Raw genomic sequence first — 24,672 nt, forward strand, 5'->3', positions numbered from 1 at the left:
ATACGAAGTTAAAAATCACAGGTTATAGTCCAACAGGTTTAATTGGAAGCAGTAGCTTTCCGAGCGCGGCTCCTTCATCAGGTGGTTGCACTATAACCTGGTGTGTTGTGATTTTTAACTTTATACACCCCAGTATCTCCAAATCATATTTTGGGGGCGTTTGGCCTGATCCATAACAATATCGATCTAAAATATCTAGATATTCTCAACTGGAATTCTTTAACGGGGGTTTTAATCTGTGTGTAACCCTTGATGGAGCTAAACTTTGTACTGTGTGAAGACAGTTATCGCCTCGAGTGTGTAATCTGAAACTACCTGACTGATCAGGAATATGGAAAAGAGGGAGGGGAAGGAGAAGGCAATGCAGAGACTGGCAGTGCAGCTACTGAAAGTTGTGCAGCAGACAGCGCAATAGAGCTATGAGCAGAACCGCAGATTTGAAAATGGACAGTGATTCTCAGAGCATAAAGTTCGAAGAGCCAACGCTGGATTTGGGTCTTGACCCACAGATGGCAGAGCAGGTAATATTATTATTCCTGGCATAATGGATTCAGTCCTCCTCAGCCCAATTAGAAAACAAATTCTAAGTAAGGCATAAGTTTCAATTATGTCATGTCATTTTTTCTTCTTATTTGCGGCAAACGTGTCCTCTGCATCAAGTCAAAATTCCAAGTTCCATTTATTTTGAATGAGTAGTTTCCAAGCAAAAGCGTCGCAGTAACCATAAGACACAAAACTAACGTGATTGGCAATCAACAAGATGGAAATGAATGTCCTGGGTTGAATATCGTTAGTTCTGGTGGGGAACTCTATGATTGTCAGATGCTGCGTGAGCAGCTGTTACCATTGCTGTTAGAGTGAAGCAGAATTGAAAGGCATGTGTTAAATCACTGATTCGTTTTTGACATGAAGTGGTAATGATGCTGTGACTAAGCAGAGCACACAGATTTCAGACAATTGATGTTTGATGGAGTGGTGAAATGGGGAGTCAATTGTTTATACAATGATTTGCTTTTGATCTGACCAACTGACATAAGAACAAAGAGACCTTGGGGTGCATGTTCATAGTTCCTTAAAAGTGGAGCTGCAGTCAGACAGGGCAGTGAAAGGTACGCTTGTCTTTATTGGCTAGTATGAGATTTGGGAGGCTACATTTGGAGTATTACATTCAGCTCTGATTTTCCTGTTGTGGGAAAGACAATGAAACTTGAAAGGATCCAGAAAAAAAAATTACAAAGATGTTGCCAGGGTTGGAGGGTTTGAGCTGTATGGAGAGACTGAATAGGCTGGGGCAATTTTACCTGGAGTGTCGGCAGCTGAGGGTTTTTGCCCGAAACATCGATTTTTCCTGCTCCTTGGATGCTGTCTGAACTGCTGTGCTTTTCCAGCACCACTCTAATCCAGAAGCTGAGGGGTGACCTTATAGAGGTTTATAAAATCATGAGTGGCTTGGATCGGATGAATAGCCAAGATCTTTGCCTCAAGGTAGAGGCAAAGTCTGTCGTCAATTCAAAGCTTGAAGACATAGGTCTAAGGTGAGAGAGGAAAAATTTAAATGGGACCAAGGAGCAATTGTTTTCACGCATGAATGGTGCATGTATGGAATGAATTGCCAGAGGAAGTGTTGGAGACTTATACACTTACAACATTTAAAAGGCATCTGGATGAGAATATGAAGGTTTAGAGGGAAATAAACCAAATGACGGCAAATGGGATTAACTTAAGATATCTGGTCAGCATAGATGAGTGGGACCAAAGGGTCTGCTTCCCTCCTGTACATCTCTCTGACTCAAAATATCTGCTGGAGGCCATTCAGTAGCAACTTTAATTAGGCAATTGGACAGAGACTGGAAGGTAATACTTGAGGGCTTATGCAGATGGGGCAGGAGAATGAAGCTAACTAGATGATTATTACAATCTGCCAGTCATGTTGAACTTGTTTTGGACAAGAAACAAAATCCATTAGTTCAACTGAAGTGAAGTTGTGTTTCTGAACTTGAGAAGTTTGAGCAATAATTTGTTATTTACTAACTGAGAATGCAGAATGCCGGAGATGGCATCTTCCCTTGTTCAGTGTAAGATTGACCACTAAATCTGAGAAGGAATACTCTTCCAGAAGGAATACTCCTCCCTAGACTGCTTAAGCCACAAAAGCAGAGAGATCAGCTGCGGAGGGAATGAATCTTGAACTGAACTTGTTTTATAATTAGTCTGTCGTCAATTATTAACCTTACAATGCACCATACCACCATGGAAGATTAAACTGCAGGGCTCCTTTGATACAGCAGTACTTTCCTTATTGTCAGACCAGAAACTTCCAAGTTCAATTGATGGATGTATGTTGTAACAGGTCGAAGCATTTACATTAAAAAACAATTAAGAATTTCTATGTGAATTAGCTACATAAATTTCAGCATTTACAACATGAGATGACACATCTGAATACTAGTTAGTGTATGGTAGCCTTTAGCGATTTATGCTGCTGCTTTTAATTGTCTACTGACTTTGTTAGTTTGTACAATTGAACAAGACAGTAAGGATTGCATACGCTGGAGGTCAGAGTCAACAGATGTGGAGCTGGGAGAGTACAGCAGGTCAGAGAGGATCTGAGGAGCAGGAAAGTCAACATTTCAGGCCCAAACATTTAGCCAGTCCTAACAAAGGGTTTTGGCCCGTAACGTTGACTTTCCTCCTCCCCGGATGCTGTCTGACCTGCTGTGTTTTTCCAGCTCCACATCTATTGACCCTGTACAAACTAGCAAAACATCTACCAAACATATGGAGACAGCTTAAAACAGGTAAAAGTGATATATTAAAAAAAAAATGGCAATAAAACTGAGCTTGGAAGCCCAGGTACAATTCTCATCTATTCCAGCGGTGCATCATAACCAACAAAAATGCACAAAATTGGCTAAAGAAAGGATTCTAGTGAGGGGTTGTGTAGAGCAATGATAGTGACACTACTCCTAATCACTGAAAATCAGATTAAGTGCAATCTGTCCTGAAAGTATTTGGCAACTCATCCAAGCCAGTGCACTGAAATAATTAAAGACTAGTTTCCTGTTGTGCTTAATGTTGTCTGCTTGATTATGTCTAGCAGAGCCATTCAATTCGTCAAGTTTCATTCTGCTGTACAAATAGCTCTACAACATTTAACGTGCCTGATTAAATACAAAATGTATGACTAATTGACAAGTTCTGAAAGAAAACGACTGTACTGAACAGAATTAGCCTTGGTTGTAATGGTAAATGAGTTGGAAAAAAAAAGCATTTTCTGAATGGCTCTTTTGAAATAGTTCCTCTAAAATAAGCTTCATCAACAGATGTTTTGCCATGATCTGTAAGTGAGCCTCCCCAATTCTGACTGTTGACTGACTGTTGGCAATGGACATGGGAGCTGGCATTCAGTGTCCTATACAGTGACATTGTGACGCAAATCCATGGTTTTGCAGGATCAATTCATCGTTTCTCTTATCTTTACTGCCTATATTTTGCAAGGCACGTTATGTGTAACTTGTCTGCCCTCATGACTTTTAACAGCTTCCAGTAATCCGGGCAGCAGGCCTGAACTCGGTTTATCTTTATCATTTCTTTTTAACTGCTTCCTGCCTAAAATGTTACAGCCTCCATTCACCTTCAAGTTAGCTGCTACAAATAGAAAAGTGGCAAAGTTCAATGAAAACTACAGTTTGTAAATGTAGCAAGACCAAACATAGGAAGAAAACAGGCACAAAAGCAGACACACTCAGAAGCATCAGGGAATGCATAATACCTACGTCATAAATAAGCAAACAAGCAGTCTTTCTCTCCCATGATCAGACAGACCCATTCTAGATGAGAGTGGTGCTGGAAAAGCACAGCAGGTCAGGCAGCATCTGTGGAGCAGGAAAATTGACGTTTCCTCTATTCCTGATGAAGGACTTTTGCCCGAAACGTCGATTTTCCTGCTCCTCGGATGCTGCCTGACCTGCTGTGCTTTTCCAGCACCACTCTCATCTGGACTCTGGTTTCCAGCATCTGCAGTCCTTGTTTTTAACCTAGACAGATTGACACACAGAGTGTAGCAAAGATACAAACAAAGACACACACTGACTGATTTGCACATGCCCAGACAGCTTGTCTTTCTCTCTCTGACTCACATGTGCACAGACACATTCACTCACACATAGATGGACTCATGTGCTGTCTGGCACACACATAAACATAGTCACACATTCACCAGCAGAGACTCAAGTGTATATCTATCACACTCACTTGTGCACTCTATCACCCACTAGCCTTCACACACACACATCAACAAACAGCCTTTCTGACACAGGTATATACTCTGTTGCACACATACATTTGAATTATACAGCATCTAATATAAGGAAGGCTACTCCCTGGCTCACTTACCAGTTTAGATTACTTTACTTTACAGTGTGGAAACAGGCCCTTCGGCCCAACAAGTCCACACCGACCCGCTGAAGAGTAACCCACCCAGACCCATTCCCCTACATTTTCCCCTGCACCTACCACTACGGGCAATTTAGCATGGCCAATTCACCTGACCTGCACGCTTTTGGACTGTGGGAGGAAACCGGAGCACCCGGAGGAAACCCACGCAGACACGGGGAGAATGTGCAAACTCCAGACAGTCAGTCGCCTGAGGCGGGAATGGAACCCGGATCTCTGGCGCTGTGAGGCAGCAGTGCTAACCACTGTGCCACCGTGCCGCCCACAATCTTTTCATGCTGATCATGAGCCTCGAGTCTCTGGTCGTCGTCATGAGTCCACCCCACTCACCAAACTTAATGAACACCGTTGGCAACACTTTCCTCAGGTTGACAATTAAAAATCTTAATTTAGCTTTAATTAAAGATAAGAGAGGCTGAGCGTTTACAAGCTCTGACCTCCGTAATACGTTCGATGCAGATTTTGAAACGGAAAGTGAGCGGTAATTCACCTTGGCAAGATATGACCTGTGGAATTCGACTTACCTCACCGTCATCCGGGCAGATGCTGCAAGTGAAAGCCGATTCAACTGATGCACCACCAGTGGCTCCATTTGCGTGCATGTAGACTTGTGTCAGAAATTACATTATTTCATGACCTCACTGTGATATTCCAAGTGCTGTATTTTTGGAAAGATCATTTGCAAACTCGCTGCATTTTAAAAGGTGCAGTGCTGAGGGAATGCAGCATCTGGGGGGTTGGGACAAGCAATACTCTGTTGGAGGGGGGGGGAAGGTGAGGACATTGCTGCTGGTGGGCAGCATTGAGGGGGCGCAGCACTGTCAGAGGTTGAGTACTGAGACACAAAATAAAGGAGGAGGAGGAATGGGTCATTCAACCCTCCAAGTTTACCTAAGCAAATGAGACCTGCAATGGTGTTAGGGTTAGGTTAGGACAGGACAAGTGGGTAACAGGGTAGTTAAGAAGGAATAAAGGATGATTGATTTTATCAGTCGTGGCACTGATTATAAAATAAGAGTTGTCATGTTGTAGCTGTATAGGATGAGATTTAGACCATTGCTGGAGTATTGTCAGCAGTTATCATCACCACACTAGGGCAAGGATTGGTTTGTACTGGAGGGATGCAAAATAGAATCATCAGGATGTTGCCTCCTAAAAACCATTTCAACTATTAAGAGAGGACACACATTCTATGGTTGCTTTTGTTTTGAGTAGAGAAGATTGAGGATGGAGCTAGTAGAGATGAGGGGGCACGGTGGCTCAGTGGTTAGCACTGCTGCCTCACAGGGACTTGGGTTTGATTTCAACCTTGGGCGACTGTCTGTATGATGTTTACACATTCTCCCTATATCTGTGTGGACTTCCTCCAGGTGCTCTGGTTTCCTCCCACAATCCAAGGATGTGCAGGTTAGTGAATTGGTCATGCTAAATTGCCCATAGTGTTCAGGGATGTGTAGGTTAAGTGCAGTAGTCAGCGGTAAATATCGGGTAGGGGAATTATTTGGGGGGGTTGGTGTGGACATGTTGGGCCGAAGGGCCTTTTCCCATACTGTAGGGGATTCTAAGGCAGATGTATGCGTTGATGAGAAGCATGGACATTTGAACAGAAAACCCCTTAGTCAAAGGATCAATAGCAAGGGAGTATATTGTTCAAATGGAAGGCAAGGAGCTTTGAAGGAATTTAAGGAAAAGCTTTTCACCTAGAGGGTGGGAAAGTCCTTCTCTGTTATCTCTCGCTTTAGAAGTTCTAAGTTTATAACTGGATTCTCGATGTCTCGCAGTAGCATGGGAGAGTAATTCGAATCATAGAATCCCTACAATGCAGAGAGAGGTCATTCAGCCCATCGAGTCTGCACTGACCCCTCCGAAAAGCATCCGACCAGTCACAGCCCCCTACCCAGCCCTGTAATCCCACATTTTCCATGGTTAACCCATCTAGCCTGCACATCCTGTGGCACAATGGACAATTTAGCATGGCCAATCCAGCCAGCCTGCATATCTTTGGAAACCAGAGTGCTCAGGGAAACCTGCACAGACACGGGAAAATATGCAAACTCCTCATAGACAGTCAACCAAGACTGGAATTGAACCTGAGTCCCTGATGCTCTGAGGCTAACTGCCAACCTATTGTTGAGGGGAAAAAATAAACTCAGAAATGTTTATAAAGCATTTGGATAAGCACTTCAAGTGTTCTTCAATTCAAGGCTCTGGGCCTAGTGGAGCTGGTGTAAGTTGTAATTTAGTGTTGGCAGTACAGACGAGATGGGCCGAAATGCTGTGTGATTCTCTAATTAAGATCCAAGTTCCTGCCCATCCCTGCCAAGCATTCAACTTCTCAAATAATACAAATTATCTACCCCATCTTCAAGAAAAATTCAACAAAAACTGCTTCCATCATATTTTGACTTTTAAAGACTCAGAATGTTCAGAGGTAAGGAGAGGGTGAACCTCATATTTATTATCAGTGACAACCTCTCATTTTACTTCCCTCCGGAGAAAATAATCCTTTCCATATCTACCCTGTCAATACCCTTCATTAATTTCTATGTTTCAATCAAGTGACCTTTTACACTTTTAACTTAGTGCTTACATGCCTAGCCATTCGAAAAATGACTCATAAGACAAACTGCCCATTTCAGTATTCAGAGATTCAGTGATCGTCTCTAAACTAATTCTATATGTTTAGCATTATTCTTTCAATGAGGTTATCAATATTGCTAACAGTACTTCAGATATGCCCCCACCAGTCCTCTCCATAAATGAGAGTCAGTAGTATGTCAGGACAGTACTGAGGTGAGGCTGCACTCAGAGAGTCATAAAATCATCACCAATTTCCCCCATTGAATCTGTACCAACATGCTAAACTAAACGTAAACAAGACTCACCTTTTAACCTCTAAGAGATGGCCTGCTGTGTTCGTTAGGAATTATTGGGTCTGTTACGCTGCTGGGAGAACAAGAGTGAGAAATTGCCACTTTCTTAGAGGAGCACGAATGAAGAAGCAGCGTCCTTCTGTGGAAAGAGTTTCTGTTCGTGTGCAGGACTGCAAGAGGCAGCACTGAAGCCGAGTTAACTTGGCGAAGAAACAACATTGAATGGGCAATTCAGTTTCATTTATTTCTTTTCACTGGATCGCATGGGTCGTCCCAGTGACTCAGTGATTAGCCCTGCTGCCTCAAAGTGCCAGGGACCCGAGTTCAATTCCAGCCGCGGGTGACCATCTGTGTGGAGTTTGCACATACTCCCCATGTCTGCATGGGCTTCCTCGGGATGCTCTGTGCAGGTTAGGTGGGTTGGCCATGCTAAATTGCATATTGCGTCCAGGGATGTGCAGGTCAGGTGGGTTAGCTACGGGTAATTCAGGGTTACATGGATAGAGGATGGTTAGGATGCTCATTGGGGGGGTCAGTGTGGACTTGATGGGCTGAATGGCCTGATTCCACACTGTAAGAGTTATATGATTCAGCTTTACTTGCTGGGCTAGACTTCATTGAATCAAGAGAAGAGTATGTTGAGCTTCCTTTTGGAAACACTGCTGAAATATGTTTGGGCTGAAGGTGCAGCCACAGCTCTGTAAGGAACAGAGCATCAGGATTTTGATTTAATGACAATGTTTCATAGATTCATAGCTTCATGCAGTGCAAAAAGACCCTTCAGCCTATCAACCCTGTAATGGCACAACTACCACGGCATGATAATCCCAATTTCCTGCCCTTGTCCCATATACTTTAATAATCTGATATTTGAAGTGCTCATCCAAATGTTTTTAAAGGTTGTAAGGTTTGCAGCCTCCACTACCTTTTGAAGCAATGCATTCCAGATTCCCACCATCCACAAATTGAAAAAGGTTTTTTCCCAAGACCATTCTGAATCTCCTGCTCATTATCCTGAAACATGCCTGCTCATGATTGACCTCTCAACCAAGGGAAAAAAACTGTTCTCCATTCACCCTGTCCATAACCCTCATAATGTTATTCACCTCAATCACTGATGTGCTCAATTTTCTTTGTTCTAAAGAAAACAATTCTAACCTAAAAAGTTAAAAACCACACAACACCAGGTTATAGTCCAACAGGTTTAATTGGAAGCACACTAGCTTTCGGAGCGACGCTCCTTCATCAGGTGATAGTGGAGGGCTCGATCGTAACACAGAATTTATAGCAAAAATTTAGTATGATGTAACTGAAATTATACATTGAAAAATTGATTGTTTGTTAAGCCTTTCATCTGTTAGAATACAGTGATAGTTTCACTTCTTTCATGTGTAAATCACAAAACCTTTTTTTTAAAAGTTGCATTCTCGTATTAGCTGTTAACAATGCTGATAGCTAAACAATATGTTGAAGGTGTTGGCCCCCTGTGTTCTCTGTCTATGCCATGATGTTTAGATTGATTCTAATCTAAAAAGTGAGATAATGGAGTTTTACATAAATTCATGCAGTTTTTGAGCAAAGTACAATGTAACTCTGCAAGTACAAATTCACCCCACAAAATATATGTGTGTATGTGGGTCTTTGTCTGTCTGTCTGTGTGTGTGTGTGTCTGTCTGGGGTGGGGGTTGTGAGTGTGAGAAAGTGTGTGTGTGTGTAGTGAGTGCAGAGTGTCTTAAGTCTGTGAGGGGGTGCATGTGTGAGTGTGGGAGTATGTGTGTCTATAAGGGTGTGTGTGGGTGTCCGTGTGCGTGTCTGTGTGAACCTGTGCCTGTGTGTATGTGAGAGTGTGTGTGTGTAGGAATACCTGTGTGTGTGTGTGTAGTGCAATGGTGCTCACCTGTAATGTGACATGAATCCAAGGTCCTGGTTGAGACCCTCCCTATGGGTACCGAACTTAGCTATCAGCCTCTGCTCGGCCACTTTTCGCTGCTGCCTGTTCCGAAGTCCACCTTGAAGGATGGTCACCCGAAGGTCCGAAGCTGAATGTCCTGGACCACTGCATATTGTCTAGCTATCACCATTGTTAACAGTTAACACGAGAATGCAACTTTTAAAAAAAAGGTTTTGTGATTTACACATGAAAGAAGTGAAACTATCACTGTATTCTAACAGATGAAAGGCTTAACAGACAATCAATTTTTCAATATATAATTTCAGTTACATCACACTGTACATTTTTGCTATAAATTCTGTGTTATGATCACGCCCTCCACTATCACCTGATGAAGGAGCATCGCTCCGAAAGCTAGTGTGCTTCCAATTAAACCTGTTGGACTATAACCTGGTGTTGTGTGATTTTTAACTTTTTACATCCCAGTCCAACACCGGCATCTCCAAATCATAATTAATGTAAGCCTTTCTCAGTGAGTATTAATTTGTTCCTTCCCCATTTTCTCCAATAGTTTCCCTACCATTGACACGTGACCCACCTGTCTATGATTTCCTGCTTCATCTATATTAGTCCTCTTGAAAAGTGAAACCATATTAGCCATCCTCCAGTCCTCTGGCACTTCCATCATGACCACAGGTAAATTAAGCGTTTCATCTTTCATTTCCCCCACCGCAGGTTGGAATACAATTCAACGGAGCCAGGGTATTTGTTCATGATAGAACCTCAATACCTCTCCATTTCTTATGTCAAACTATGCAAGATCTTCACAGTTCCTTTTCCTGAATACCCTAGCTGACGGGTGGCATGGTGGCTCAGTGGTTAGAACTGCTGCCTGCAGAGCCAGGGACTCAGTTCAATTCCAGCCTCGGGCTGTGTGGAGTTTGCACATTCTCGCTGTGACTGGGTGCTCCGGTTTCCACCCACAGTCCAAAGATGTGTGGATTAGATGAGTTGGCCAATCTAAATTGTCGAAAGACTTCAAGGATGTGTTGGCTAGGTGCATTAGTCAGGGGTAAATGTAGAGTATTAGGGGAATGGGTCTGGGTAGGATACTCTTTGGAGAGTCAGTGTGTACTTATTGGGCTGAAGGGCCTGTTTCCATACTGCAAGGATTCTATATATTTCCAAGCCAGGTCGTTGCATGTGCTGCCTGAGAGTAAACACCAAAGGAATTCTCAGAGTTGGAGGACCCATACTATCGAGAAGTTTACTTGGCAGGAGGAAGGCCATTCCTGAAGAAACATTACTTTAGTGGAGCATCAGTCCTGAAATTGTCCTGCAACTTGGGTGGAACAGATTGAGGGACATTAGCGCTGTTGAGAAGGCGGTAGTGAGTAAATTGTGCTGTCTTGAATGCATAGGATTAGAAAGTATTGTATTAGAAGAGGGTGAGAATTGAGGGAATGTTGCACTCTAGAAAGGTTCATATGAAGGAGAGTGGACAGAGCTGTATGTTATCTGAGTGTCAGTATTTGGCAAGTGTTATATTTAGTTTAGAGGGAATGCTACACAGCTGATGTGAAAGTATTGATGTCGTCACAATATTCAAGTGGCAATAGTGAGGGGGTACAGGCAATCTGTCAGTTCTGAGGAACCCAAGTACTGTCAATATATCAATGCTGAAGGAGAGCTACATCATTGAAAGATCAGCATGGAAGGTATACAGTCCTGATGTGGAGCCACTATGAATGATTGCATTGAGTTTCTGTCAAACACTTCATACAAATTAAGAAGTGTGACTGTCAGAGTGATCAAAATTATCTTATTTAACTATAAAACACTTTTAGATGTCTCGGGTTGAATCATTATGCCTTCTGTATTCAGTTTCATTGAAACATTCCCAACCATGACCCGAACCCTAACCTTGCAATTCATACTGAATATGCAGATTACTCTTTGAGACAAACTCCATTTAACTGCTAGATCTTAACCGTATTGCCTGAATGTTCAGATTTCACATAGTAAATTGACATTCAGTGCTGTTGGAATGTTCTGCCAAGGGATGGTAGGTGGGTGATGTTGTGCGTGAGATGGGACATTGGCCACACAAAATACAAGGAGCAAAACAGATAATATAGTGAGCCTGCTCAGCGTTTGAATATAAGCATGACTGTTCTTGATTTTGACCTTAATTTTTCAGACCCTTTGATTTCATTAAGTCTACAACCCCACTCCTCAAAACTCTCACTGTCAGTGCCTTCATTGTTCACAGAGGTGGGGCAGCTAAGCATATAGGATGACATAACATACCCGTCTCACATTTCTCAGGAGTATATGTTCTTTCCTCCCCCAATTGATTATCCGACATAACAACAGCTGTGGAGTTGGGACCCAGTTCATAATCACACAGATGCACCGAGTTCTGGACTTCTCAGCTTCACCTTGGATTTGTCTGAGCAGTCATGGTGTGTGCAAAATCATTGTAACACACCATGAGTACACACCCAAAGCTACATGCTGGTCAGAGTCAAGCCCGCATGCTCCTACCCACATGCATTCCCCAAACCTTCGATTGAAGTTGATAAGAGCTACGCATCACCACATCATCAGTGCAGGTGCAATGTCATTTAACATGTTTCAAGAAAGACCTTTACACTGACGTTTAAGAGCTGTTAACTAAAGGTTTTAATTTGAAAATTTCACACAGCTGTTAAGCGTCTACATGACTCTCTTATAATCCAACTCGTTACTTATTCACAGGTACCAGGAATTCTATTCAGAAACTGCTCAGAACACACTATTAGATGCTGTTGCTCATTCCCATAATTCAGTTACTCTGTACACAAACCACCTAACCCCGCTAGTAGATTGGAAACTTTTTATTTCAGATTTCCATAATTAGACACAAATTGCCTCTTATAAGACCATAAGACATAGGAGTGGAAGTAAGGCCATTCGGCCCACTAAGTCCACTCTGCCATTCAATCATGGCTGATGGGCATTTCAACTCCACTTACCCAAACTCTCCCTGTATCTCTTAATTCCTTGCAAGATTCAGAATTTATCAATCTCTGCCTTGAAGACATTAAACGTCCCGGCCTCCACTGCGCTCCGTGGCAATGAATTCCACAGGCCCACCACTCTCTGGCTGAAGAAATATCTCCTCAGTTCTGTTCTAAATTGACCCCCTCTAATTCTAAGGCTGTGCCCACGAGTCCTAGTATCCCCGCCTGGCGGAAACAAATTCCCAGCATCCACCTTTTCTAAGCTGTGCATTATCTTGTAAGTTTCTATTAGATCTCCCCTCAACCTTCTAAACGCTAATGAATACAATATCAGGATCCTCAGCCGTTCATTGTCTCTTGAGACAAATGACAACATTACAATTGCTTTCTTAACCACAGACTCAACCTGCAAGTCAACCTTTAGAGAATCCTGGACTTGCACTCCCAGATCCCTTTGTACTTCAGCTTTATGAATTTTCTCACTGTTTAGAAAATAGTCCATGTCTGTATTCTTTTTCCCAAAGTGCAAGACCTCGCATTTGCAATTATTTGCAGAAGCCAAGCATTCCACGTTTAAAAAGAACCAACAAAACCTTCAAATAGACCCTATTCTGTACTAACCATCCAGGTATTGCTCTCTAGACGAGCAATTGATCCATTGAATAGAATCAAATACATAAGTGTTATGTACTTACAACACAGAAAGAAGCATTTTGGGCATTCATACCCAAATCCAATATATAATCCAATGTGGCGGAAGAGAAAAGCTTGCTGTGTTATCATTTGTTAAGTCCTTGTTAATTATAGCCCCTGGATTAGATATCAATATGCATCACAGTCCCTTCTTGAATTATTCCATATATTAATACTGCAGTTTATATTTTAGCACACATCTGATCAATGAAACTGATCACTGCATTTACTAATGCTCTGAACTTTAAAGTTGGCCCTCTCCTGTTCAATGATATGTGACACATTTTATTCTATTTGCAAAAGTCTCAGTTAAATTCCAATCTTAACACCATTTCTGGGTGTCAGAATTACAGAATCATAAAGTGACAATAGAAGGGTATTGCATATTATAATTATAGAACATTTGAGCAATTGTGCCTGAATCTTGCATTCCACCTTCACCTCTGCACATCTCAAATTAACTCCAAACAACTTCAATTCAATCTGCCGCCACCATTTTGAGGTCAGATAGCTAGTAATTTAAAATAAGATTGTGAGAGCTTTTTGGCTATTTAAAAGGTTAGAAGCGTCAAAAGTAGACATTGGACAGCAGGAAAACAATGTTGGATATGCAGCAATAGGGAATAAAGAAAGGGTGGAGGACTTGATTAGGAACTTTGCATCAGTTTTCACAGCAGAAAACACCAGTATTATACCAGAACGTCAACACAGTGAGGTGGGAAGAGGTGAGTGTAGGAACCATCACGAAGGAGAAGGGGCTGGGGAAGCTGAAAGACCTGAAGGTGGATAAATGATCTAGAAGATGGCTCCGCCCCAGGGTCTGAAGAAGACAGCGGAGGAGATTGTGGAGGCATTGTTGGCTGTCTTTCAGGAATCAACAGAATCATGGACAGTCCTAGAGGTCTCAGAACAGCTAACGTAACACTCCTGCTTAAGGGCAAGGAGGGATATTATAGACCACATAACCTGACCTTGGTTGCTGGTAAAATTTTATAATCCATTATTATAAAATGAAATTGCAGAGTACTTAGAAGTGCTTGGTAAATAATGGCTGAGTTTGCACAGCTTCGTCAAGGGGAGGTCAGGGTCGAAAAATCAGTTAGAATTCTGTGAGAAGGTAATGAGCAATGTTAAGCAAATGAAAGCTAGTGAACATGGTCTGTTTGGATTTCCAAAAGATCTTTAACAAGATGCTGCTAGGTAAGATAAAAGCCCATGGTTTTAGGGACAAGGTACTGACATCATTGGAGGATTGGCTGATTAGATTACCCACAGTATGGAAACTTTGGCCCAACAAATCCACACCAACCCTCTGAAGAGTAACCTACCCAGACTCATTCCCCTACATTTACCCCTGACTAATGCACCTAATACTATGGGCAATTTAACATGGCCAATTCACCTGAACATCTTTGGATTATGGGAGGAAACCCATGCAGACATGGGGAGAACATGCAAACTCCACACAGACAGTCACCTGAGGCAGGAATCAAACCCAGACAACTGGCACTGAGGTAGCAGTGCTAACCACTGAGCCACCGTACCAACTGGCAGAAGGCAGAGAGTGAGGATAAAGGTGTTTTTTCAAGGATGGTAACTGGTAATTAGGTTCAGCATTGAGGCTACAACTATTCACATTATACATTAATAACCTGGCTTTGATTTATTATGAGATTACATGAGAATGGAGCAGTCGCGTTATACCAGAACTGACTGTAATAGGGTGATGATCAATTGAAACTGACCGAACACTTGAAGAAAAACAACAGAAACACATTTTATTTTAAATTTGACACATTTTCTCAAAGCTTTATGTCTTGCAGTCATCAGGAGTTTTGTTAAGAATACTAACGCAAAGGAGGGGGACAACACTTTATAGAGTCTGAGTAGACAATTCTGGTTTGGATGGTAAATGGGTACTTTGATTGTTGAGGTGTAACCATGGCGAATTCACCAGTCAAATGACTTTCTAAAATTCATTCATGGGATCTGAGTGTCACTGGCCAGGCCGATATTTATTGCCCATACCGAGATGCTATTGAGAAGATGTTTGTAAACTGCTGCCGTTGAACCGCTGCAGTCCATTTGGTTTCGGTAAGACCATAATGCCCATAGCTAGGGGAGTTCCAGTTGACTGCCAAGCTCTATTTAAAACTAAACAAGGCAAGCTAACTCTGGTCAAAGCATTGCCCTGAGCAATTCATCAAAGAATTGGTATCTACCGCTTTGTAAAACTGAAACAGGTTTCATGTGTACACAAAATTATAAAAGCAAAATATTGCAGATGCCAGAAGTTTGAAATGTAAACATACTGTGCTGAAAAAAATTGGCAGGTCTGGCAGCAACTGTGAAATGAGAAATGTGTCTATATTTTTTTCTGTCTGGAAAAAAAAGGCCCCTGCATATTACTACAATAATTGCCAAAGGCACTACAATACAAACCAATATATCAGTTGTCCCTGTTATTCTTAGAACAACCAGGATTTTGGAAATTTAGCAAATGCTGTCCATTCACTATTTACGAGGTGTATAGTCAGGAGAAGGTTACAATAAGGCTGAGCAGAGCTGTTAATTATTGTCTGATTTTACTAAAAGGGGAAGGTTTTACATGAGGGGAAGATGCGTTTTTAATGGCCAGCAAATTTCATAGACTCTCTACAGTGTGAAAATAGGCCATTTGGCCCAACAAGTCCACACCGATCCTCCTAACAATAACACATCCAACCTATTCCCCGACTACTCTACTTTTACCCCCAAACGAATGCACCTAATCTACACACCCCTGAACAATACGAGCAATTTAGCCTAGCCAACTCACCGAACCTGCACATCTATGGACTGTGGGAGGAAACCAGAGCACCCCCCACACAGACAGTCACCTGAAACTGGAATTGAACCCAGGCCCCTGGTGCTGTCAGGTAGTAGTGCTAACCACTGAGCCACCATGCTGCAAACACAGATTTAAGGTCATTAGGAAAAACGTGAGATCTTTTACTCATATCTGAATGTGCTACCATCAAGTGTAGTTAGAACAAATGTGATGGCCACTATCAAAAAGGAATTTGATAAATGCACAAGCAAATAAAAAATCTGCAAGGCCTTTTGGCAAAATCAGGGAAATCCCTACTACTCACTTAATTCCTGCACAAAGTGTCAGCATCAGCAGGATTGATAATTGGCCTTTTCTTGCACAGCTCTGATTCAATCCTGTCTGATAATTGCCATTATTGACATAGCTCATCACTTAGATGAACCTCAACTTCAGCCTCTGACTTAAAGCCTCATTTTTAAAAAAAATGCACAATTTTGAAATTATGCTTTGAGCAAACAGTGACTTGTTGAATACTACATTCGTTTCTGGTCTCCCTGCTGTCAGAATGATGTTGTGAAACTTGAAGTGGTCCAGAAAAGATTTACATGTGTGTTGTCAGAGCAACAGGGAGGCTGAATTGGCTGGAGCTATTTTCACTGGAGCATCGGAGGCTGGGGAGTGACCTTATAGAGGTTTATAAAATCATGAGTGACATGGACAGGGTGAATAGCTAAGGTCTTGTCCCTGGGATAGGAAATTCCAAAATTAGAGGGCATAGATTTACAGTGAGAGTAGCAAGTTTTAAAAGGGACTGAAGGGGCAAAGTTTTCATAGAGAGGGTGGTGCATGTATGGAATGAGCTGCCAGAGGAAGTGATGGAGACTGGTACAACTACAGCATTTAAAAGGCATCTGGATGGGTATATGATTAGAAAGGGTTTAAAGGGATATGGGCCAGATACTGGCACGTGGAATAATTTAGGATACCTGGTTGTTATGGACAAGTTGGACCAAAGGGTCTATTTTCATGCTGCACATCTCTATGACTCTATAACATATACTTAAGTAGAGTGAAAAGCAAATTTTTGTGAGCTGTACAGGCAGATCATAGCAAACAAAGACGTAGAGATCACAGAGTGCTTGACAGAGCAACGCACACAGGTTACAACTGCATAGGAGGTATGCAAAGCAGGGTCAACATTAGCAAGGAGAAAGTGAGGACTGCAGATGCTGGAGATCAGAGCTGAAAAATGTGTTGCTGGAAAAGCGCAGCAGGTCAGGCAGCATCCAAGGAGCAGGAGAATCGATGTTTCGGGCAAAAGCCCTTCAGGAATGAGGAGGGTATGCCAAGCAGGCTAAGATAAAAGGTAGGGAGGAGGGACTTGCGGAAGGGGCGTTGGGAATGCGATAGGTGGAAGGAAGTTAAGGTGAGGGTGATAGGCCGGAGAGGGTTTGGGGGCGGAGAGGTCTGGAAGGCAGTGCTGAGTCCGAGGGTTGGGACTGAGAAAAGGTGGGGGAGGGGAAATGAGGAAGGTGAAGAAATCTGCATTCATCCCATGTGGTTGGAGGGTTCCTAAGCGGAAGATGAGGCGCTCTTCCTCCAGGCGTCGTGTTGCCATGGTCTGGCGATGGAGGAGGCCAAGGACCTGCATGTCCTTGGCGGAGTGGGAAGGGGAGTTAAAGTGTTGAGCCACGGGGTGGTTGGGTTGGTTGATCCGGGTGGCCCAGAGGTGTTCTCTGAAACGTTCTGCAAGTAGGCGGCCTAATTTTCCAATATAGAGGAGGCCACATCGGGTGCAGCAGATGTGGTAAATGATGTGTGTGGAGGTGCAGGTGAATTTGTGTCGGATATGGAAGGATCCCTTGGGGCCTTGAAGGGAAGTGAGGGGGGAGGTGTGGGGGCAAGTCTTGCATTTCTTGTGGTTGCAGGGGAAGGTGCCGGGAGTGGTGGTTGGGTTGGTGGGGAGTGTGGACCTGACAAGGGAGTCGCGGAGGGAGTGGTCTTTCCGGAAAGATCACTCCCTCTGTGACACCCTCATCAGGTCCACCCCCCCCCCCCCCCCCCCCCACAACCCAACCTCCATTTCCGGCACCTTCCCCTGCAACCGCAAGAAATGCAAACCTTGCGCCCACACCTCCCCCCTCACTTCCCTCCTTTTCTCAGTCCCAACCCTCGGACTCAGCACTTCAGCACTGCCTTCTTGACCTGCAATCTTCTTCCTTACCTCTCCGGCCTGTCACCTTAATCTCCTTCCACCTATCGTATTCCCAACGCCTCTCCCCCAAGTCCCTCCTTCCTACCTTTTATATTAGCCTGCTTGGTGCACCCTCATCATTCCTGAAGAAGGGCTTATGCCCGAAACGTCGATTCTCCTGTTCCTTTGATGCTGCCTGACCTGCTGCGCTTTTCCAGCAACACATTTTTCAGCTAACATTAGCAAGGTCAACATCATTTGAAGTCTAATAATGGCAGGGAAGAAGCAGTTCCTGAACCTGTTGTTGTATTTGTTCAAGCTTCTGGATCTTCTGCCTGATGGAAGACAGCATTATTGGAGTGGGAGAGGTCTTTGATGATGTTGGCAGCCTTTCTGTGGCAATGAGCAGTGAAAATGGAATCCACAGATTCCGTGATGGTCTGAGCTGTGCAAACAACCTCCTGTAGTTTCTTATGCCCAGCAATTACTGTATCAAGAGTCAAAATGTGTAGTGCTGGAAAAGCAGAGCCAGTCAACATGCAGCCTATAGAACCAGTTGCTGTATCAGGCCTTTATTGCATCCAGATAGAATGCTTTCTCTGGTGCATCTGAAAACGTTGGTAAGGGTCCTTATGGACATGCCAAATTTCCCAAGTTGCCTGAGGTATAACAGTCACTGTTGTATCTTCTTGACCATCGCACCCACATGGGAAGTCCAGGACAGATAGTCAGTTATCGTCATCCATAGGAACTTGATTCTCTCGATCCTCTCCACCTCAGCTCCGTTCATGTGATGTGGGTGTGTCCTTCTCCTTTCTTCCTGAAGTCAATGGTCATTCTTTTCTTTTGCTGACGTTGAGAGAGAGGTTGTTATAAATGACCATAACACCAAGCTTCCAGTGTTCCTTCCAGTATTCTCACTCATTGTTGGTTGATATCAGTCCTGCCACGGTGATGTCATCAGCAAACTTGGAGATGATGTTTGGTTGGAATTTAGCTACATAGACATGGGTGTACAGAGCGTACAGTAGGGAGCTGCAAACTCATCCTTGGGGGATCTCCACTGTTGAAGATTATTGTGGAGGAGGTGCTGATGTCTATCTTCACTGATTGTGGTCTATTGGTCACGAAGCTGAGGATCCAGTTGCAGAAGTCAGAGCCAAGACCTAGGTCTTGGAGTTTTGAGATTAGAGGTGATTGTAGTGTTGAAGGCAGACCTAGGGTCAATAAGTAGGAGTCTGACATAGGTGTCCTTGTTACCTAGATGTTCCACTGCTCTTGACTAAGGAACTGAGGGCCTTGTTGCTAAGTTTTCAGATGACACAAAGATAGTCAGAGGGACAAGTAGTGTTGAAAAAGTGGGGAGGCTACAGAAGCTCTTGGATTGGCTAGGAGAGTGAGAAAAGAAGTGGCAAATGTGAGGTTTTGCATTTTGTCAGAGGAATAGAGGCTCAGACTACTTTCTAATTGGGGAAAGGCTTCAGAAATGACAAAGGGACTTAGTGTCCTAGTTCAAAGTTCTCTCAAGGTTTAGATTTCCTACAGTGGGGAAACAGGCCCTTCGGTCCAACGAGCCCACACTGACCGTCTGAAGAGTAACCCACCCAGATAAGAGTATGAGCAATTTAGCATGGCTAATGCACCTAACCTGCCCACCTTTGGGTTGTGGGACACACACACACTTCAATTGTTACCAGGAGAAGATAGGATAGTGGGATTGAGAAACTTATCTGCCATGATCGAATGGTGAAGCAGTCTCAATGTCTTAAATGGCCTAATTCTTCTCCTAAATCTTGTGCTCTTATGATTGAACATAACTCAAAACTTCTGCACTCTCCTTTCTATATCTTATACCTACAGGTTTATCATACCTACAGGTGTCAAGAATAGAAGCAGAACAAGATAAGCAGAGGACTCAGCAAAGAACATTAGATTAGATTCCCTCGTGGCCGAACAAGTCCACACCGACCCTCTGAAGAGCAACCCACCCAGACCCATTCCACTAAATTCACCCCTGACCAGTCCACCTAACACTACGGGCAATTTAGTATGGCCAATTCACCTCACCTGCACATCTTTGTGACTGTGGGAGGAAACCCATGCAGACACGAGGAGAATGTGCAAATTCCACACAGACAGTTGCTCGAGGTGGAAATTGAACCCGGGTCTCTGGCGCTGTGAGGCAGCAATGCTAACCACTGAGCCACCGTTCCACCCCCTATTGAGCTATTAATTTATTCCTTTATTTTCTGACTTTAAACTACAAAAGACTTTAATGTAAACTTTTATCCATTTCTTTACTTTTCTCCTATTTTCCAAAGTAATGCTTAACTTTTTAACTCTCATTTCTCTCATTTACCTAGCCTTTTTTGTACCTAGGTAAGTGCCATGTGTGGCAATACTATACACTTTTCATTAGAATCCTGAAGTTATGTATAGGAGTACACTGGCAATAAAATCTAAAATCTAATCCAAAATCTACATCTAAATCCTGTGAATTGCTCCTACAATCTGTCTGATGCATCCACATTTTTCCTGGAATGTGGTGGATACAACAGGGCCCTGCTTCCACACTGTAGGGATTCTATGACTGGGGTGCAGCAAGTACCATCTACAAGTTGAACACCTTCTCCTTGTTCTTATATTCTATGTCCCATTAATATAGCTGACAACACTTGGCTTTATTTACTGCTCTCTCCATCTGTCCTGCCACCTTTAATGATCTTTGCACATGTACACTCAGGTCCCTCTGTTCCTGAACCACCTTTAGAATTGTATCCCCAGCTTTACATTGTCTTTCAGTGTTCTTCTGTCAGAAGGGCATCACTTTGCAATGAACCTAATCTGTCATCTACCCACTCACTCCAACAAGTCACCGATTTCGTTTGGAGTTCCACGTTTCACACTTCACAAGTCTTCTTAGTTTAGGTCCATTGTTTTGTAAAAAAAAGGACGGACCATATCCCAAATTGGACTCTACTTTTCAGGCATCTGGAGGAAAGTAGCTCACAATTGATTTTCTACCTTGAATGAGTTTTTTGTAGTCAGATAATCCATATGGTTGTTCCAGTGCATACCCCTTTCATGTATAGCTCCCAGGGTAATGGTAGTGTGTGGTTCAGTAATAGAAATGCAAGTGGATGTCAAGGGAAGATGGCTTGCACCACCTCATTGCATAGAACTTGGCTGACCTGAATATTCCTTTCACCTTTTTGGTTGAAACTTAAGTGTTGTCCAGGACTTGCTGAGTTTGAACATGGATATTTGTTAATATTGGGCGATTAGTGTATCATGCAATCCTCAGCAAACATGCCATTTCTCGCACTATGATGGAGGAGGAGTGCATTTGGAGATGTTTGAGCCTACCCTATAAAGTGTTGTGTGGTGAAGACTATTTGTACTTAACCCATAAGAATCTTTCTTTGTTTTGCCTGATATGCCAAACAGCAGTGAGCTTCCCGCCGAATTTTGTGACTCAAGTTTTTTTCTCAACGTCCTTCCTGAAACGCACTGTCAAACGTTGTCCAGTTACCAGTGCAGTTCTCTTATACATGTTTGGAGCAAGGCTTCACTGGGGTCAATAACTGCATGGCTCTGGCGCAAATCAAATTGAGACAAATAAATGTGGTGGCTAATTTTGAATACGAGCTGCTTCACTGAACTGTAAAAGATTTCTTCCATGACTTCATGATTGTGAGGAGACTGATGTTGCAGTATTTGTTCCATTCAGTTTTGTCCTCTTTTTTTCCTTATTCAGCCCCATGCAATAACTACTTTGCAAGTTAGAAAGGATTGAGCCTGTCGACCCTGCAGTATCATTCAATACAATCATTACAGATCACCCCAATAATGTTTACACCATCGGTAATGAGAAATCTGTCAATGTGTGCTTAAACAGGTTCAACAATTAGGCTTTCACAACCCTTTGTGGTAGAAAATGCCAAAGGTTGACAACCTTCTGAATTAAAAAAAGAAATCAGCTTCTCTGTCCTTGGTGGACTTTTCTTATATTTAAATTGTGGGTTGTAGACTTTGCAACAGGGGGACAGCGTCAGATCTGCATCTCCATCCTCAGGCATTTTATTTAAATGAAATCACTGCTCATTTTTCACTTTCGAGAATACTGATACACTTTGCGGCACGGTGGCACAGTGGTTAGCACTGCTGCCTCACAGTGCCAAGGACCCGAGTTCAATTCCCGCCTCGGGCATCTGTCTGTGTGGAGTTTGCACGTTCTCCCCGTGTCAGCGTGGGTTTCCTCCAGGTGCTCCGGTTTCCTCCCAGACTCCAAAGATGCGCAGTTTAGGTGAATTGACCATGTTAGATTGCCAGTAGTGTTAGATGTAGGGGAATGGGTCTGGGTGGGTTGGTCTTCGGAGGGTCGGTGTGGACTTGTTGGGCCGAAGGGCCTGTTTCCACACTGTAGGGAATCTAATCTGTAGGGAATCCAATCTAATCTTTCTTCATGGGTCAGTTCTGCCATCTTGGGAAAAATGACGACGAACTATCTTTTCACTCCCTATATGGAAATTATTATTGAAAACAGCATTCCAGGTGAGACCTCAATAAGCAACTATACATTTGAAACAAGTCTTCATTACTCCTGTTCTCAAATTGTCCTGAAATCAAGACTAAACTTCCATCAGTCATTCTAACAGGTTGGATGTGAGCCTTGATTGGCTTATTGGCAAGTACACCCTCACTCCTTCTGTATGTCTACAATTTCCATCCTCTTATCATTGGACAAATAATCTGCACCTCTGTTCCTCCTACCAAAATGGATGACTACACATTTTCCACATTATATTCCATCTGAGATTTCCTTGTCGATTTGCTAAGCTTATCCAAAGCTTGCTACAGCCGCTTCACATGTTTCTTTTAATACACATTCCCACTTAAATGTATATCATCCACACATTTGGAAATACCACATTTCATCCCACTTCCAAATGGATGTGCAAAGGGCAAATCATGTTTGACAAACTTGTTGGTGTTTTCTTGAAAATGTCACTGGTAGAATTATTAAATTAGAGCCGATGAATATGGGGCACTTAGATTTATCAGAAAGATTCTGATAGAGTCCCTTTCAGGATTCTGGTTAGAAATAAAGTCATAGAGCCACAGAGCTGTAGAGCATGGAAACACAGCCTTCTGTCAAATGCTGATCAGGTATCCTAAATAAACTTAGTCCCATTTGCCAGCATTTGGCCCATAGCCCTCTTAAACCTTCCTATTCATGTACACATCCAGGTGCCTTTTAAACTGTGTAATTGTGCCAGCTTCCATCACTTCCTCTGGCAGCCTATTCCATACATCTCCACGCTCTGCATGAGAAAGTTGCCCCTTAGGTCCCTTTTAAATTCTTTCCTTCTCACTTTAAACTTTTGCACTCTAGTATTCGACTCCCCTACCCTGGGGAAAAGACCTTGGCTCTTCACCCCTCACCTCTCGCACCTCATGATTTGATAAACCTTTACAAGGTCACCCCTCAGCCACAGATTAGATTAGATTACTTACAGTGTGGAAACAGGCCCTTCGGCCCAACAAGTCCACACCGACCCGCCGAAGCGCAACCCACCCATACCCCTACATTTACCCCTTTACCTAACACTACGGGCAATTTAGCATGGCCAATTCACCTGACCTGCACATCTTTGGACTGTGGGAGGAAACCGGAGCACCCGGAGGAAACCCACGCAGACACGGGGAGAATGTGCAAACTCCACACAGTCAATCGCCTGAGTCGGGAAAACAGCCCCAGCCAATTCAGCCTCTCTGTATATCTCAAAACCTGGCAATATTCTTGTAAATTATTTTCTGAACTCTTTCAAGTTTCACAGAAGTCTTCCCAAAGCAGGGAAACCATAATTGGGTGCAGTATTCCAAAAGTGGCCTAACCAATGCCCTGTACATCTGTAACATGATCTCCCAACTCCTACACTCATTGCACTGGCAAGTATACCTTCAAGCATTGCCTTCTTCACTATCCTATCTACCTGCAACTCTACTTTCAAGGAACTATGAACCTGCACTCCAAGGTTTCTTTATTCAGCAACACTCCCCAGGAACTTACCATTAAGTCTTGCACTGATTTACATTTCCAAAATGCAACATGTCATTTTATCTGAACGCATTCTCCCACTCCTCAGCCCATCAGATCAAGGTCCCATTCTACTCTGAGATGACCTTCTTTACTATGCAAAACATTAAAATCCTCGAGATTAGAAATGAGGTGCTAGCATTTTCTTTTTGCATATCAAGAGAAGCTTTCATTTTCTTTCTTGTGTTTTTTATTGCAAGATTATATTCATATTACACTCTCATTTCCCTGTCATTTTCTGGGCCCTCATTCTCTGTATTCTAAAAAGCCTCTGGTTCTCAGATTTGCAGTTTAATTTTATTTCTGGTCATTTAATCTAATAAAATCCTGAACATCCATTGTTTGACAAGATCAGTGCAAATGTAGATCTTTTGCTACTTGAAGGCATGTAAAATTGTTGTAAGTCATTTCATAGATCTTTAAAGACTATCAATTCTCTATGTATATCATATCTTCTAACTTGTTTAGATTAGATTATTTAAAATGTGGAAACAGGCCCTTCGGCCCAACAAGTCCACACCAACCCTCCAAAGAGCAACCCACCCAGACCCATTCCCCTACATTTACCCCTTCTAATACTACGGACAATTTAGCATGGCCAATTCACCTAACCTGCACATTTTTGGACTGTGGGAGGAAACCGGAGCAC

General features: G+C 42.9%; 1 protein-coding gene across 1 annotated transcript in view; it reads left to right on the forward strand.

Annotated features, from left to right (window-relative positions):
- The first annotated feature begins 400 nt into the window (after positions 1 to 400).
- Positions 401 to 24,672, forward strand: part of LOC122541282 (protein phosphatase 1 regulatory subunit 1A-like) — an 82,594-nt gene continuing 58,322 nt past the window's right edge. Inside the window, exon 1 of the mRNA XM_043677906.2 lies at positions 401 to 521. Within this exon, the coding sequence (XP_043533841.1) occupies positions 420 to 521 (102 nt within the window). The 5' untranslated portion in view covers positions 401 to 419. The remainder of the gene's footprint in view (positions 522 to 24,672) is intronic.

The sequence above is a fragment of the Chiloscyllium plagiosum genome, unplaced genomic scaffold, assembly GCF_037043375.1.
Source record: "Chiloscyllium plagiosum isolate Xiang-an unplaced genomic scaffold, Cpla_swu_hap1 HiC_scaffold_35, whole genome shotgun sequence".
In the NCBI taxonomy this organism is placed as follows: Eukaryota; Metazoa; Chordata; class Chondrichthyes; order Orectolobiformes; family Hemiscylliidae; genus Chiloscyllium; species Chiloscyllium plagiosum.